Raw genomic sequence first — 12,500 nt, forward strand, 5'->3', positions numbered from 1 at the left:
GGGTACAAAACTAGCACTTCGATTCACATTACACTCTAATCAGTTAAGTCTGTCGAAGTATAACTGCTACACGGCCAACGTTTGTAAGAAAACGTAACCCTCATGGGGTCGAAAAGATCCTGGGAGCGAGCCCAGCGTTATGGTGCGTGACAGAATAACGCAAGCGCAACATTTTACACTTAACTTGCACAGAGAAATGAGGGTCATCGTATTGTTTATAACTTGCCACTTTGCTGTAAGCAAAGTACAAAACTCTCATATCATTGGAATACCAAATGTAAGTACAAGTCATGGACTAGTTTTTGTAAAAATCGGTCGAGAGCTTGCCAAGAGAGGCCACAACTACACACTTGTTGTTCCGTTCTGGCAAGAGGAAATCCTCAGAGAGAATGGAGAAAGTTTTACTCCGTTCGACATCAAGGCATACGCTACGGAAATCACGGACAGAGACCTGGAAAACATGATAATGAACGAAGTGGAAGGAAAACTCGCTTTAGCGGAGAAAATAAAGTTTTGGACGTCTATTTGTGAAAGTTTGATGGAAAACGGAGATTTGCTGGACAGCCTTCGAGGAGCAAACTTGGTTGTTTGCGATATTGCGAGTATTTGTTGCGCAATTGTGGCAGACTATTTGGACATTATTCGTGTTGATTTATCGCCTTCTGGTTTCACCGATCCTTATTTAAGTTTCATTCATAACTTCCCTTCACCCGTAGCATTTGTACCCCACGGAACTATCAAATTTCCCAAGAAGTTAACATTTCTTGACAGGATGCAGAACTTAATGCTCTACTTTCTTGGGTATGTGATGCATGAATTAGTTTTAATTCCGCCGTTTGATCGATTATGGAGATCAAAGGTAAACAACAGTTCATTTTCAAGTCTCAGCGAGGTATTTGAGAGCAGTGGCTTGCTATTGATAGCTAATGATTTTGCACTGGAATTTCCAAGGCCTTTAGGAGCTCATGTTAAAATAGTCGGTCCCATACTTCCAGATCCGCCTAAACCGCTGTCACAAGAAACAGAGACCTTCGTCACACAGGGTCACCCACAAGATCTAGTGTTAGTGTCATTTGGAACAGTACTTTCAAATTTCAAGTCTGATTTTGTTGAAACAATTGCTCATGGACTTGCAAATGTGTCTGCCAAGGTGATATGGAAGCATAAAGGACAACATCCACATAGCATTGGCGAAACTATAAGAATAGTAAATTGGATGAAACAAAATGATCTCTTGGGTCATCCATCCACAAAAGTATTCTTGACGCATGGTGGGTTGAACAGCATTCTTGAAGGTGCATACCATGGGACACCGATGGTTGTCCTGCCTCTTTTTGGTGACCAATCTGCAAATGCTATGAAAGTTTATGAAGCAGGAATTGGTGTTGTGATTGAACTTTAGGGTTTGACGCCCGAAGTTGTCTCAAATGCATTAACTGAAGTCCTTAAAAACACTAAATACAAAGAGAGTGCTGAAAGGGTTTCTAAACGTATTCGGCTGAGACGTGTCTCTCCAGCTGAAGAGGCCTGTGACTGGATCGAATATGGCCTGTATAATAATGCTGGACTGCATTTAAGGAGTCAAGCTGATAATTTGTGCTTTTTTCAACTGTATCTTCTTGATGTCTTGTTTGTCACAGCTGTAATTCTTCTTGGTCTTAGTGTTCTGTTTTATTTTTCTTTGAAGTTTTGCATTTTCTTTACGATACAATTTTTCTCCAGGAAGGTAAAGATAGTATGACCAGGGACTGGGTTTGGGGGTAGAATCTCCCACTGCATAGAGGGAGCGTGCTCAAAAGCTAGACTAGACATACCTTTACAATTTGACTGCTTGTATCAGCCAGCTATCATAGTTATTCCGGGCTGCCGGAATAATAGTGTCTACTAGTTCGCGAGGAAAGAGAGTTCCTTTGAAGTTACTGCTCTCAATGTTTAGGCATTTATTGTAGGAACAAGAGCTCTAACCCATTTTAATCCATTATTTGAATCAATGAAGTTTGGAGGGCTCTAGACTAAGCGTGTGGATATTAAGATTCAACCTGACTCACTGTTTGCAGTTGATCTTTGGTGGTTGCTGTGTACATTCATTACAGGAACCTGGGATTGACTCTACAATACTCTTCATGTAAGCCCATTATACATCATTTCTTATTTGGTGTACAAATTGTGTTAGCCCATCAATAGTGTACCCACCATTGTTAACCGTTTTCAACAATTGCTAATGTATGGATTAGTACCATGTCCTTGCCTCTTGTTCGTTCCATCGTTAGCTTCCTTGTACCATTATTGTTAGCTTTCGTGCATGGTTCACCTCACCAATCAGCAATTTCAATAATATTAGTCTTATAGCCAGCCACACATTATGTAAGTTTACTACAGGTGGTCTATCACCGTGTCAGCATGGCAGGAAGGGATTGAAGTGAATGAGATCACTAAAACTAATAAATTATGCAGAAATCATGCTTCACCAAATTTCTAGGTGCTAGAACCTCATAACATGCTAGAGATGGGAACTGTGTTGCTGAGATCAAAATAATGGACTGATAGACACTGCAGCCTAAGACACCTTTTTGCCCTCATGTTTGATCTCATTCCACAGAAGAAGCATTTTTAAGGAGACAAGTCTGCTTTTAATTTATGATTCCAATCTTTCTAGCATTCCTTTATCCCTGTTGTTGTTGCTTCGCTCAGGAGGAGGCGTGGCCCAGTGGTTGGGGTGCTAGACATTTTCTTACAATCCAAAGTTCCCAGGTTCAAGTCCTGCACTTACCAATGGCAGAAATTGTGCTGAGTAGTAATCCTAGTCCAACTTTTCGGCTGTAAATAGCCAACTTGTTTCCCTCCTTCCATTTGTTGTATTTGTTTCACCAATAAAATTACTACTTCCATGGCCCTGACAAGCCCTAGAGGAGAGCTGTCATATTATTTATTTATCCATTTACTTACTTATTTATTCATTTATTTATGTACATGTATGCATTATTTGTATCTCTAACTGGTGGAGAGCCAAAAAGAATAAAACTGCGTCAACAAGCATTATGGCCATAGAGAAGTAATTATTATAAATCACATTATTTGGACACCAAAATCAATGGGCAAAACCAGCAGTCGAAGTAAATGCTGTCATTTCTCTTTTATTTATTGTAAAATCTGTTTGTATAGGTAATAAACAATATGCGTGCATTTTGGAATAAATAAGCACAACTAAATTTGTTCAAAGACAAACAAAATTGCACGAGCCCATAGGGCAAGTACAATTTGTTGTCATTGAAAAAATTTGCAAGTGTTTATTTATTCCAAACAGCTCGAGAAAAATCCTAATATACATGCAAAACTTTCACTTTAATTGCACTACTGTCAACTATCTGCACTAATTTTATGTCTGTGCAATCTGTTTGGGATTAATTGACATGCTCTTAGTCAATCAATGCACTGAAGTTTTTGCATCTATATTATTAGGTATCAAATACATGACTTTTCACAGAAGGTCAAACGAACAAAATATTGCAACATAACTATAATTTTCTGTTGATTTTTTCTGGGTAGAAAAGAAACATGATAACAGTCTGTCATTGTTTTCCAACTGTTTTTCTCCTACTTCACGACAGAAGTTTATGGAGAATGTTTCTCAATTTTCCTGACTAACTTGCGAAAGTAGGCTCAGAACGTGACAGGGCACAGTTGCTTTCACACGATCTCAAAGCCCATTGGGTGAAAGATTGCGCCAACAACAGCTGTTCATCCACAGTTCATAGCAAGTGGCTGGGCTTAGTGGTGCACAGGACACCCATTCTGACTTCTTCACACTGTTCTATTCTCCAACAGATTCTGGTTCCCCAATGTCATTCTGTTGCACAGAGTTGCCATTCTCAGTATTCAGCAAGTCATCATCAATTTCCTCTCCCTCTACTTTAGGTGTAAACAGTTCCACCTCAATAGGGTTTCTCACACCTAAAGGAATTCAAAGGAACTTTATTTAAGAAACGGTCCAGATAAGAACGATAGCAACAACGGCAACAAACATGTTGGAATTCAATTGGTATGCAAAAAGGTGATAACTTTTCTATTGTCTGTACTTACTTCTGATTGGCTTAAACAGCAAACGGTTAACAAAACTTCATAAAGCAATATTATATTCATCCTTACTTTCCAACCATCTTCCATCTTTCATCTGGTCTCAGTTTAAATGAATTCCACAGAAATCGTATGTGGGGAACATGTAAAATTGTAAACGTTTCTTGGCTTTTGTTTTCAACTCTTGTGATTGGTCAAAATCTTTTAACACAAAAAAACACCCTTTCAAAGTGGGCTGTAAATGAATTTTATTGCGTTAACTGCCTTCCTGTAGGTTTATGCATTTTCTGTGTAAAAATGATGAAATTCCTATGTGGGGAAAGCCCCGTTGCCGCATAACAAAGGAAATTGCTATCCACCTTACACGGATCATTACTTAAGTGGCTAGCGCTGGACCCCTAATTGGGGACACTGAAAACTGAAATCAACAAGTTAATGCAAATCAAATGAAATGGGACAACCAGAGAACCAGAGTAGAGAACCAACAAGCTCAACCCACATATGACACGGAGTCTGGGAATTGAACCCGCACCACATTGGTGGGAAGCAAGTGCTCTCACCACTGTGCAAAAGTTGAAAGCTTGCCCTTTCTCTGTGCAGCTTTGCTGCTCACATTTTTGCTCTGCAACCAAACTTTCCTGGAAGGCAAGCGATACTTTCCCGGCTTTGCTGGCTAAGTAGGAACTTAAAGTAAACCTCTTTTTGAAATCTTTACAGCTGTACTTACAAAGAGCTTTGTCCACTAGGTCTCTGTGTAGCTTCTCCTCCCGTTTAAACTTAGCCTGAAAAACAAGAATTATACATTTCCCTGTATGACTCAAAGAGGAAAGGATGGGCAAAATTACGTGGCTGAGCTTAGCAACAATGAGCCTGGTTGACAATCTTCTAATTTAGTATAACTAGATAGGTGATTATTTAAAATTCTGCTCACCTAAGTGGTTTTTTTTCCCAAATTTCCGCAAGCCGTTTATCGAGGGCACAGAAGAAGAACTTTCTTGTAATTGTTTTAAAGAAAATGCATATTTTTCAAATGATCACCTATGTAATTATACTAAAACAATTACCGGTCTTATTCACCTCAGGTTCAGTGAATGTTCACCTTGCCTTCCGCAAATAATTGTTACATTGTTTCTAACTTAATAGTCTAGATACCTCCCTAAGGGGGGCAGAGTCCTTGGCTGCTTTTAAGTGCGGTCTGTCTGAAGCTACATTATAACTTTTAATAGCCTGTAAGTTAAGTTAACTTACTTAATTGCCCATAGTTTTGTATTTGAACTTTGCTAGTCTTATCTCTTTTATTGGCAACCCTTCTGTAAACAGCTTCTTATGACCTTGGTTTTTTCAATAAAGATGATTGTTACTACCACTAAGTATCATTTATAGTAAAAGAAACTGCTCTCTCAAGTCTCTCTCTGGTCTTTTCAAAGTCTCCCTTCACTCTTCGGATCACTTTAAGTACTGTCAGAAACCCATAAGGGTTGAAACATGTAACGGCCCCTTGTGTGCTGGGAAACAAGCTTCTGAATATTCAATTTGCTAAGTACCATATTTGGAACAACAAGAGCAAGGGGTTTCTGAATATTCGGAAGCTGTGAACGCGTGTTTCACGTTTCAACCCTTATGGGTTTCTGGTACTGTTTAATTAATAAACTAACGGGAGTGTTTTAACAGGTTTAAAACCATGAGGCAAAGCCGACTGGTTTTAGACCCACTAAAACATGACATGCAAGTTTATTGAACAGCTTCAACAACATTCCACAAAAAGAGTGTCCCTCTGGAGTCTACCCTGCGAACAGCTGGTTTCTCCTAAGCTTCCCGAGAGAGAAACCACTGCAAGCAACTGTTTGATTTTCCACCGAGCATGTGCAAAGTACGTCACACCCCATGTGATGTATTTGACATCAATTCGTCTTATTTCGTGGGAAATCACTTTTCACAGCAGGCTCGTCCAAACACAGCAGTTACGTAGCTGAACGCATGCGCAAGCACCAAAACAAGTTTACTAACTCGTTTTACCGGTTAAAATTTAATTTATTCGTCCTTGGCGCTGGACAGCGGCACACTCAAAGAGACTAACGGTTGCTCGCAGTGGTTTCTCTCTCGGGAAGTGTAGGAGAAACGAACTGCTCACAGGGTATCTGGAGTCCAGACAATGGTGCAAAATGTGAGAGCACAAAATAAGACATGCCTATTACTATTTTTTTATACAGAGAATTCTAATGAGGAGTGTTCTATCAGGTTTAAAGATCATATATGCATGTGATGTTGTATCAGTTCTCTGTTTTACTAAGCTGTTAGGCTCATAAATTATTAATGATTTTCTAAACTTTTTTCAAAGACACACCGACCTTTTAAAAATTTACTACACATCCAGGGGTTTTATTAGAAAGCCGTCACAGCAGTATACCGCAGTCTACTCTACCTTGATTTTCAGACCCTTGTAAAAGACAAATTTTATAGTGACCGCTGCTCACATTCATTAGCCCAGGCATCTACTTCAAAAGTTATTGAACCCCTCCACCCCCTACTCTTTGCAAATAGTGGGGGATCTGCAACTTGCGCTGAAAAAGTTTACATTTGAGATGGAGCCTACGGTTTATTGTCCTTATCTGAGAAGACCAGAGAGTCTAACCAAGATTTGTTGATGTCACTACAAAGACAGCACTTTCTCCTAATAATATTATAATAATAATAATAACAATAACAATAACAATAACAATAACAATAACAATAATAATAATAATAATAATAATAATAATAACAAGTATTTCTTATGGCCCAACCAAACCAATTGGACAACGAAAGAGCCCTAAAATATGACATCCACTACTATCTGGCTACCACAATGTGTTGCTGCATTTGGCAAGATCGTCATACCTTGAGTTCTCGTCTTTTTCTGCCAGGAAATAATGGCAACATCAAGCCAAAATCAGTTCCCACTTGACTTAATGCCTTGTAGAACGTTTGAGTCTCTACAAACAAAACAGTTCAGTACAGTCTGTTTTATAGCCACTAAAGTTCTAAAGTTTCTTATTTGGGGGGTTGGGGGTCCCATACTTGAAGTTTTATCCTCTGATGAAGCAAAAGGATGATAACAGAGCAAATGTACAACTTCAGGCGACTACAACCTTTTTGATGGAAGAATAATATTATCGTGATCCATTTGTAAAGATACTGGAACTACTACAGCTATCAATAGTGGTAATAAAGAATTGACATACACATGTAATGAAAGTTGAAGTTTGGATGATCCATCAACAGACTGACTTGCCTCCCATGCCTCAATGAACCCTAAAGGAGAGTCTACAGGAACAGAAAGGACTAATTTCCCAAATCCAGGGTCAATCTAATAACCAGAAGTTGCTTACATGATATGTAAATTGTAAGTACTGTAACTGGGTTGAAGTAATTTAGCAGATTTTGCCAAAACGTTCTGTTCAAACTTGAAAAAGTCATGCCTCGGACCAAAGAATAAGCAGGTCCAGGATGTCATTTTCGAGGTTTGGCCCCAGACTGTAACTAACTGTCTGAACTTGAAATATAAATGTAGTCATATACATCAAATGACTTCTGCCATTTGGATAAGTACATGTACCTTCAAGAGACCACCGCATGACTTTTCTGCGTTTTAAGTAAGTACCATAGTTGACTTCATCAGCATCCTCATAAACAACTTCACTAAAATGAAAGAAAAATAATAATATTACCCACTGCCTGGTAGTAAATTGGTTGTCATTAGACCTTCCTGACAGAACTCTCAAAAAAATCGCTTAGTTTGGGTTTGCTTAGGACTTTTCATCCATTGTAGAGGTTACATGGTGAGAAATTTTCTGATGTGTCGGTAAAGGCTAATTGCAGCCTGTTGCTTTCTTCAACAATGCTTTTAAATTGCTTAAGATGTTTCAAAATGGGACTTTAAGACCGGTTTTCACCAACCATGCAAGAAAAAGCACAAGGAACATACTGTACATGTACACGTTACTAGGCTTTTCATCATTCCTGAAGAATCTCACCTTCCAACCTCAATATTATTGCTAAGCTGACCTTTGGCTTGGCCATCTTGAAATCAGTGTGGAAAGTAGAGAATCCAGTTTCTTACAGTGTCTGTGAGTACCGTAGTGGCTAACTGGTTGATATTTTTACAGTAAACAATAAAATTTTAATTTAAAATGCACCTAAACTCAAATCCCCATCCATAGCAAATTCAGGGTGTGGCTTATCTGCGGGTGTTTATGGTAATTTGGACCCATGGCCGTGATGCGAGAGGCAAGGGTCTATTCTTGAATTTATATTTGTAACAAACTGTTTGCATTCCTGTTTTCAAAGAAATTTTTCATCGCACAGTAGTTTTTGACATAAAGTCAAGAATAAACCCATGCCTCTAACATCACAGTTGTGGAGCCTGAAATTACTGCTAGTTTTAATAAAGTCTTTCCCAGCAAACAAAAAGCGAAATTTTGAGGTAAGAATCATCAAACATGTTTGCTTTTTGTGGGGGGATCAATGTTGCAGACTGGAAATATTTGAGTTAAGGTGCACTTTAAAAAAAGAGTTACACATCAAGTAGGTAAGTGGTGCAACATCTATTTCTTGGTTGATTTCTTGGCACCTGTTTGCTCCACAACCTTCAATCCCATTCATCTAAGTTTGAGAATTTGTCAACAAATGTCCAACAAATGAACAGATACTATTCAATGAACCAGGCTAAAGCAGCAAAACTGGGGTGATTTTGCCTCAGCTCTTTGCATCTGTCTGCTTAGATTTGGAATCTGGATTGATGGAGGCCAAAATACAGTTTGGCTATTTGCACTTGAAGGTGAGATTTCACAGAATAAGGAAAAGGGTGTGGTGTTAGACAAACGTTGGCATGATATAGCACATCCACTTCTAAGAATCTTACAAATTCTCTCAGTTCACCTTGTTTCAACTGATTTATCTGTTTCTTTCGGGATCAGAAGACTGTAAAAAAAACAAAATGCAATTTGTTACATAAATAAACTAACCATGCACTTTCTACATGTATATTTTGAATTAGTTTCTTCTTATCAAGCAGTGGAAGTCAGCAAAGATCAAAATGACACAAGAAAGGGTCCAAGACAGTGATCAGTTTCTTTTCAACCATAAAAATGGAAGATGCAATTGGATAAAACTAATGAAATTTGCATTCATTTACAGTGTAAGTAAATACAAAGCGAATGACATTCCCTTTGTTAGTTTTGGCAAAGATGTCTGACAGTCATCAAAACTGCCAACACTAAAATCATTTTATTTTTGGCCAGGTATGTTAAATGAATTGGTAAATAATAATAATAATAATAATAATATGTTTTTGAATTTGTCAGCCTGATGAATTTCTTCAACAGTCTACTTTGACCCCAAAGCCTGAAAAACAGAACTTCAAACATTTCTTCTTATAAATTGCAAGAAAGAGGCAAAATTTATTACTGGCACTCATTTTGGGAAGTTGAAATCTATTGCAGAATGGATGAAAAAAATATAAATTAAATTCAAATTTTTGCCATTGGTTTCCTTACGGTACACGTACATCATTGTTGGGTCACTGGCTAAGAGCTGGAAAGATTACTTGCAACATTATACAATATACTGTAATAATTTGAGTTATAAAAATGGTAATGTAGTAGAGAAAGATTATGTTACAGGACAACAGTATTTTACAATGAAGGGGGAGCTCGCTTTTACCGTGATGACACCTATATCCTCACATGTGAAAGATAAGAATATGTTCACTGTGGCCGGTGAAAATGTGATTTTTTTTAGAAAAATAAGAAAATCCTAGTATGTCATCAGTATCTATGCGATAAAACGCAATACCTTTCTTCATCCAGTATGATATTTCCCTCTGCATCCAGCTTAACACGAGGGGCGACTGCTTCACCATCTGTATCATCTTCTACAACACTTGTATCTTTGCTGTTTTCTGATGGAGTTGCAGGGGTTGGCGACCCAGCCACTGAGGAAACATTCACCGCATCTGTCTCTGAATCTCCCTTCTCATTGCTGCCAAAAAATATACCTTTATTACTTTAATTCATTTAATCTGAATGCATGGTCAAGAGCATGCATCCAATTCTGCTGGCCGACGTGTCGGTCGTGTGTCGGTGGTGTGTCGACCGACGCGTTGGCCGACGCATTGGCCGACGCGTTGGTGAGATCGGATTCTTAAATTTTACCCAATTCTCAGTAGGTTTGTCCAGTACATACAAATAGTCAAACAGGTTGATTATTGGGTATAAAGACGACTCAACTGGACATGCCATATACATAATAATTTAGCAGTTTTCACAAAGAGCAAAGCACACAAATAATATAATTACATCTGTACTTCCAGCAAGTAAAGTTCATTCCATTTCAAACATCACAAACTGATTTTCTGCTAGACAGATTGTCAACAGCAATTAATGAATCAGCTCAACTTTTGTAGATTGGATATGTCTGGCATGACAGCACTATACAATAGCCCACTTTCAATAATATTAAAATTCAGTCCTAAACAAAAGGCATCATCTCAAGGCTCTGGGGAATAAATATAAGGATTTGTTTGAGTTTATTCCCCAGAGCTTTGAGATGATGCCTTTTGTTTAGGTCTGAATTTTAATATATCGAAAGTGGGCTATGTTGTCCAGCGTTTTGTTTGGTGTGAATTTTATGGAGAAATGACGCACTCTTCAAAGTGTTTTCCTCCATCATGAAAAAAGACTTTCCTCAATAAGACCTTTTGTGTGACAAAGTTTTTAAATTTAAATCATTGACCCCTTGGAGCGAGATTTAATAGATTCTACTCTGTTTACTATAGACCTCCATCTGGTCATCCATTGTTGCCTCACTTGCTGGACGACTCTCTTAGCAGGTTATTCTCCGCAGCTTCATTCCCTCGACTTATCCTGGGAGGCGATTTTAATTGCAGTGGGATTGACTGGTCATGTGATCACCAGTATTTGGCCACTCTGTCAATGCCTGTTAGCAAGTCCTCTTACAAGTAAGTCTCTGACAAATATGGCCTGCCCCCAGCATGTTCACTCACCAACTAGGCCATCCTCAGGCCACCGGCTAGACCTGGTTTCTGCATCACATCCTACAGTCATCCAGGCCTGCCATGTTGTGCCTAGTATTAGCGACCATGACACTGTTCTGTTTGAAGTTAATGTCTCCTAAGTGTCCTCCAAAACCACCACTGAAAATATTGCAGTATCACAAAGATGACTTTGATGGCCTGAGATCTCAAGGTTTTTGGGCCACCAAATTCTAAGCTGGTATCTTTTAGCGCATCTTTACTGTTCTTGAAATTAATAGATCTGAGAATTATGACACAGCTTTTGAAAATTTTCAAGCAGAAGGTGTCTGAAGTTGACGTCTCTGGAACTATTAAAAAGGCTTAAAAATTCTAAATTTGTTCATTTTTAGCTGGTACCTTTTAGGGGTAAAAATCTTATGTTTGCATGCCCACCTTTGTAAGACTCCGGTATCTTTTAGAGGTATTTTTTAAAAATTTCCGACAATCTTCCCCCCCCCCCCCCCCCATACAACATAAAATGATAAAAAAAGTGCTTTGATATTTAATGCAGTTTTAAAGACCACTGTCCAGATGGTGTCTTTAAATTGTATGGTTTAACCCAATGACTCCTAACCCTAACCCCCCATTGATGAGTAAAATCTTCTGGCGTTAGTCACTCTCAGGGGTCAATGATTTAATTTTAGGCCTCACCATCCCCCTTGGCAAACCCCTGGAGATTTCCAATAATGAATATTCCTATGACTTGGCAAACACTTCACCACCCTCAGGTATACACATGCAAAAACAATACCACGAAACCCTCACTGACAATTGAGAATACCACAAGTGGAAAAAAATATTGATTTTCAAATAGGATCAAAATCCCTCTGATTGTCAGGTTATTTTAGTCACTGCTTAAACATATATCTGATGAGTTTGAGAGTATTATTATAATAGTTATAATAGCTTGTCTTAGCACAACAAAACTTGTCGAGAGAATTTCCTGAGTTATCAAAAAACACTCACTCGTTGCCCTTTTTGTTTCCAATTATTCCTCCCTTCTTTTTCTTTCCTGCCAAGCTTGACCTGCAATCAAAGCAACATAACTTTTTAGTCACCCCTCATAATTTTTGTACGTACCCTAGTATATAAGTTCCAAAAACAATAAACACACAAGCTATTGATTTTGATTTTGGAAAGCACAGCATACCTTGTTGATCATCTATGGACTCACAGATAAATTTACCAGTAAGACATGGTGTATTGTGTTTAGAGTTAAAAAGAATTTTGTTTCCTTTTTCATCTCTTCATCCAGATATATACACAATTTAGAATGTTAGGATGTCTGACAAAGTGTAAGATGAAGGAGGTTTAGCAACTCATTATGGCAGCAGTCAGTTTTAAATACCCGGCT

The 12,500-nt window shown here is 38.3% G+C and overlaps 2 protein-coding genes across 3 annotated transcripts in view; one reads left to right on the plus strand and one right to left on the minus strand.

Annotated features, from left to right (window-relative positions):
* Positions 1–184: 184 nt before the first annotated feature.
* Positions 185–3,041, plus strand: LOC138018955 (2-hydroxyacylsphingosine 1-beta-galactosyltransferase-like). The gene has a single exon (XM_068865633.1). It carries the CDS (start codon positions 197–199, stop codon positions 1,400–1,402), a length of 1,206 nt encoding a protein of 401 aa, XP_068721734.1. The 5' UTR covers positions 185–196; the 3' UTR covers positions 1,403–3,041.
* A 66-nt stretch (positions 3,042–3,107) lies between these two features.
* LOC138018954 (transcription factor TFIIIB component B'' homolog) overlaps positions 3,108–12,500 on the minus strand; it is a 15,486-nt gene continuing 6,093 nt past the window's right edge. For both annotated transcript variants that reach the window (XM_068865631.1, XM_068865632.1), the window contains exons 6-12: positions 12,113–12,172; positions 9,907–10,092; positions 8,992–9,033; positions 7,670–7,752; positions 6,952–7,046; positions 4,802–4,856; positions 3,108–3,951 (exon numbers count right to left, since the gene is read on the minus strand). In XM_068865631.1, coding sequence (XP_068721732.1) covers positions 3,812–3,951; positions 4,802–4,856; positions 6,952–7,046; positions 7,670–7,752; positions 8,992–9,033; positions 9,907–10,092; positions 12,113–12,172 — 661 coding nt within the window. In that variant the 3' untranslated portion in view covers positions 3,108–3,811. The remainder of the gene's footprint in view (positions 3,952–4,801; positions 4,857–6,951; positions 7,047–7,669; positions 7,753–8,991; positions 9,034–9,906; positions 10,093–12,112; positions 12,173–12,500) is intronic.

Source organism: Montipora capricornis, chromosome 10 (genome assembly GCF_036669925.1).
Source record: "Montipora capricornis isolate CH-2021 chromosome 10, ASM3666992v2, whole genome shotgun sequence".
NCBI lineage: Eukaryota > Metazoa > Cnidaria > Anthozoa > Scleractinia > Acroporidae > Montipora > Montipora capricornis.

Excerpts from the sequence above, each read along its gene's own strand:
- LOC138018955 (XM_068865633.1), top strand. The coding sequence starts at position 197 with ATGAGGGTCATCGTATTGTTTATAACTTGCCACTTTGCTGTAAGCAAA.